Source organism: Cyprinodon variegatus, unplaced genomic scaffold (genome assembly GCF_000732505.1).
Source record: "Cyprinodon variegatus isolate N-32 unplaced genomic scaffold, C_variegatus-1.0 Scaffold413, whole genome shotgun sequence".
Lineage (NCBI taxonomy): Eukaryota > Metazoa > Chordata > Actinopteri > Cyprinodontiformes > Cyprinodontidae > Cyprinodon > Cyprinodon variegatus.
In genome coordinates, this window is record NW_015150866.1 from 400,641 (window position 1) to 406,109 (window position 5,469).

General features: G+C 39.8%; 1 protein-coding gene across 1 annotated transcript in view; it reads right to left on the reverse strand.

Moving 5' to 3' along the window:
* Window positions 1–337: 337 nt before the first annotated feature.
* Window positions 338–5,469, reverse strand: part of LOC107093208 (tubulin monoglycylase TTLL3-like) — a 10,854-nt gene continuing 5,722 nt past the window's right edge. Inside the window, 3 exon segments of the mRNA XM_015388093.1 lie at window positions 338–634; window positions 718–893; window positions 1,953–2,212. Of these exon segments, the coding sequence (XP_015243579.1) occupies window positions 341–634; window positions 718–893; window positions 1,953–2,212 (730 nt within the window). The 3' untranslated portion in view covers window positions 338–340.

Genomic DNA, 5,469 nt, shown 5'->3' on the forward strand with positions numbered 1-5,469 from the left:
CATGCCATGAATTCGGATTCAGCCAGAGTGTGGGAGAGATTTAAGTCAGGACTCTCAACATGTAAATAAAACACAAAAAGAAGCATAGAAAAATTAAGGTATTCATAAAACATGCAAAATTGCAAAGAAGGATGTGTTTGTTCTTTGCATAAAATGCCTTTATTTTTAAATTTTCTTGGCAATTATGAGGTCGACTGCGTTCCTGAGCTGTTTGGGAAGAGTCATCTCCTGAGGCAAAAAACCTGAATCAGTTTCTCTGCTCTCAGTGGTTGAACATAAGATACATCTGCACATCTCTTCCAATGCCCAGCATGAGAGCCTCTACCAGTAGGAGAAACTTTCATTTGCATTTAACTTTGATGTTATGAACTGGTTTGTGCACACTTGATTCAGAAGGAAGAGTGGGACATATCATCGCTTTTCTGCTTTTGGTCATGCTCTCTGCTCTCTTTAGGACCACTTTTGGCAAAGGGGGAAGTTTCTCCACTGTAGACTCCTTCACTTTGCCTGGACCCCCCGATTTTGAAGCTGAATGGTTGGATGGCCTCAGTAGAGGAAGAGGGCAAGTGTTTTTAACAGCAAAGCCCTCAACAATCAGGTTGGCTCCCAAATACTGAGGGACATCTACTGCTGCCTGGAGATGAACAGTTACATGTGAAAGAACTTTGAACACCACAAACATAGCTGATTAAGCATATAGCTCGACCTGATCCATACCTGCCTATATATGAGTTCAAAGTCTCCTGTGTTTGCAGAACAATCAACTCTCCAGTCCAGAACCACTCGTAATGTGTCCTCCTGCACAGCAGCACAGAGCTGGGCAGTCACAGAGGTTGAGGGCGCCATTGCTGGGCTAGTGTTGATTTCTATTAACCATGGGTTCAGGCTAAGATCTGAGAAACATATTAGCAAAAATGTTTATGTTTAGAGTGGAAACTTGAATGTGTAGGTTTTTCATGCAAATACAACTCTTATCTATGTACACCAATCAGTGACTATAATTGACAATGTGCCTTAAAATTTAAGTTACTGTTAAAACAGCTTTCATCTGATAGATTTGGCCAATCGCAGGTGAGGATCTAGTGGTCGTGGTGGCATGGCCATCGCTAGCCAATCATTGGCACTCTGTGACCACCTGTACCAGGACATTTGCTGTTCCCTTTTGGGTAATAGGGTATATGCCCTACTCCACTACCTCCTGAACTTCTGCCAGCTCAGACTTAGACTAACATTTATTTATCCTTTGGTATTACTCTTTCAGGAAAATTCTGATATCAGTAGCTTATATAGAATACAAAGGGCAGAGTTAAAGCAAGATGCCATTAAAGATAAAAAATACAACATTCAATATAAACAGAGTGTATATAGTAAAAAAGAGTGTAAAAAATTAAATAGAAATTACTTGGTACTCTAGTTAATCCAGGTGTGTCTGGCCAGACTGAGGCCAGACACCGCTGGATTAATTAATCTGTACAGTGATGAAAAATAGGAAACAAAGGAGCTGGCTGAGTTTTAAGAAGTAGTGGAGTTATGCACATAGTAGCCCATTCGCCACCTCTCGAAAAGACAGTTCTTCTCTGAACCAGAAGGTGGCAGCAGTGATACTATCATGTGTGATTAAAGTTAGTATAGCTACCAAAACAGACAACAAAACTACATAAAGAGTATTAATAATATACCACAATTAAAGATGTCTAAGTCAGAGTTACTGCTACTTTAATAGACATCGGCACTGATGCCCCATTTTGGAAGAAACTTTAGTGTTGTGATGTCTAACCATCACTTCTGTTCCTGTGAGATCATGATGTTATGCCTAACTGATATTATCATACATTGTGGCTGGGATAAAACCAAGAGAAACTAAGTGGTGTATGTCATTTACAGGAGAATTAGGTCTAACAACATGTATCTTAGCAGAAATGCTACAGCTTTTGTTAGTCTTTGCATCATACCTAACATAAAATCAGCACCATACAGCTCAAACGTGTTTTTGCGTGACCCTATCTGATCCTGTACTGTCTGTAATGCGTGGATAATGCTTGTCTTCATTCCTGGGACAGCAACAGTCTCCCAGAGGGCTTCCTTCCCCTGCTCAGCCAGGAAGGCTTTAAGCTGGTCATCCAACCACATGTTGTGTGCTGGAATGTTCCAATGCCGTTGTTGAGAGGGCCTCAAGTGCCTCTGGATGGAGTTATTGCATAAGTGCACCGAGCTGCAGAATAAAAAAAATGCAACAAAAAATAATAAAAAGGGGGCCAAGATAAAATTAAAGGCTGTACATGACCCAAAAGGGCAAACTCATAAAGTTGGGTGAACAGTACATTTTTAAAGTTTTATTCTTAGACTCGATTAAAAGAACTAACGTCTCAAAAACAAGATTGAGTCAAAACTCTGATGTTGTTTAGGGGATACAACAGGATGCACAAATACGCAACAAAGTCCCAACTTTATTCAGTCTGACAATAGATCAGTAATCCTGACAGAGCATATTCATTCAGACTATATTAAATCCAAGACAATATGAACTCCTCCATTTATCTTATCATGAAAGGATTCAGTTAAAGGGTTGAATACTTTTCCTTTCAGTCTGCTGGGTTGTGTGAAACCATCAAACTCTCCATTCTAAATGGGTTTGCTCCCTGAGAATTAGCAGGTGAAGACACTGTACCCAAAGGATCATAGAGACCTGTCGCTACACTGTGGGAAAATTATGTTTTTCTTCGTTCGCCTCTACACCTGCCTTGTTTAGACTGACGGGAACACAGGTGCAGAATACAGCAGTGCAGATGTAATAAGATTGTACACTACCATTTAAAAGTTTGGGGTCACCCAAACAATTTTGTGTTTTCCTGAAAAATCACACTTATTCACCACCATACGTTGTGAAATGAATACAAAATTGAGTCAAGACATTGACAAGGTTAGAAATAATGATTTGCATTTGAAATAAGATTTTTTTTACATCAAACTTTTCTTTCGTCAAAGAATCCTCCATTTGCAGCACCTTTGGCATTCTAGCTGTTAATTTGTTTAGGGTAATCTGGAGAAATTGCACCCCACACTTCAGAAAGCAGCTCCCACAAGTTGGATTGGTTGGATGGGCACTTCTTGCGTTCCATACGGTCAAGCTGCTCCCACAACAGCTCAATGGGGTTCAGATCTGGTGACTGCACTGGCCACTCCATTACCGATAGAATACCAGCTGCCTGCTTCTGCTATAAATAGTTCTTGCACAATTTGGAGGTGTGTTTAGGGTCATTGTCCTGTTGTAGGATGAAATTGGCTCTAATCAAGCGCTATCCACTGGGTATGGCATGGCGTTGCAAAATGGAGTGATAGCCTTCCTTATTGAGAATCCCTTTTACCCGGTACAAATCTCCCACCTTACCAGCACCAAAGCAACCCCAGACCATCACATTACCTCCACCATGCTTAACAGATGGCGTCAGGCATTCTTCCAGCATCTTTTCATTTGTTTTTTGTGTCTCACAAACGTTCTTCTTTGTGATCCAAACTTGGATTCATCCGTTCACAACACTTTTTTCCAGTCTTCCTCTGTCCAATGTCTGTGTTCTTTTGCCCATCTTAATCTTTTTCTTTTATTGGCCAGTCTCAGATATGGCTTTTTCTTTGCCACTCTGCCCTGAAGCCCAGAATCCCGCAGCCGCCTATTCACTGTAGATGTTGACACTGGTGTTTTGCGGGTACTATTTAATGAAGATGCCAGTTGGGGACCTGTGAGGCGTCTGCTTCTCAAACTAGAGACTCTAATGTACTTATCTTCTTGCTCAGTTGTGCAACGCCGCCTCCCACTTCTTTTTCTACTCTTGTTAGAGCCTGTTTGTGCTGTCCTATGAAGGGAGTAGTACACACAGTTGTAGGAAATCTTCAATTTCTTGGCAATTTCTCGCATGGAATAGCCTTCATTTCTAAGAACAAGAATAGACTGTCGAGTTTCAGGTGAAAGTTCTCTTTTTCTGGCCATTTTGAGCGTTTAACTGACCCCACAAATATGATGCTCCAGAAACTCAATCTGCTCAAAGGAAGGTCAGTTTTGTAGCTTCTGTAACGAGCTAAACTGTTTTCAGATGTGTGAACATGATTGCACAAGGGTTTTCTAATCATCAATTATCCTTCTGAGCCAATGAGCAAACACATTGTTCCATTAGAACACTGGAGTGATAGTTGCTGGAAATGGGCCTCTATACACCTATGTATATTGCACAAAAAAACAGACATTTGCAGCTAGAATAGTCATTTACCACATTAGCAATGTATAGAGTGTATTTCTTTGAAGTTAAAACTAGTTTAAAGTTATCTACTTTGAAAAGTATAGTGCTTTTCCTTCAAAAATAAGGACATTTCAATGTGACCCCAAACTTTTGAATGGTAGTGTAGAAAATTCAGAATTTGTGTAAATCAAAACAATGTATTAAGCATAATAGAATAAATCATACAGAAAGAGGGAAAACTGTACAATCGCTAGAACTAGAACTCAACACAACATTTTCCAGGTCTTGTGTTAACTAAGAAGCTGAGTCGTCACTGTGTTCCTGTGATGCCTGATAGTCACCAGGGTGAGGGGGTTGGTAAAGAATTCACATATCCTTTGTATTTCTCTGATATTATATGTTATGAACATGTGGTACATTTTCCTAAAAGGTCTAGGTTAACAGTGAAGGAGCAGCAGACACCAACATCTCAGGTGGAAAAATCAAGAGGAGAAGAGAAAGTTCTACTTCTAACAAATCTGGCCTAAATGGAAGAAGGGAAGACAAAAATACCTTTGTTCATAGAAAACAAAGGGAAATCTAACTGTCAGTTTTTCAAACCGGAATTAATGGAGTAATTTCAAAGAATACTCTGGTCATCAGACTAGTTATTCAAAGAAAGATGGACAAAAATGTCAGTCTCTATATGTGCAAAGCTGCTAGATAAATCAACGGAATTTGCATTTTTTTATTTCAGTGAAAGGTATCCCACAAAAATATAACTTAGGATGTCCTAAATACAAATAAACAACTTTCAGATCACAATTTATTTAAAATGGTAAAATTTGGACTTTGTGTTTATCCTTCATAAACTTTTGTATGTATTTCTCAAGATGAAATAAAAAACTGGCTGCAGAAGTGAAGGATATGGAAAACACAGATTTCTATATATCCTGTGGTGAAACATTTTTAGGTTAGGCACAGATGTAAAACCAAATCTCTCTCCAAAACATCATATGCAAAGGGCTCATTCTAGGGCTGCAACAACGAATTGATAAAACCGATAAAAATCGACTTTTAAAAGCGTTGGCAACGAATTTCATCATCGATTAGTTGTGTCGCGCGATTAATGCGTCATCCGCCGCCCTCATCACATCCACTTGACTGAAACGGGGGAAGAAAAAAAAATACGGCAGAGCGAGTGAGCGCCGCAGGTGCAGTGTTGCCAACTCACGGACTTTTCAGACCCCTCCAGCGA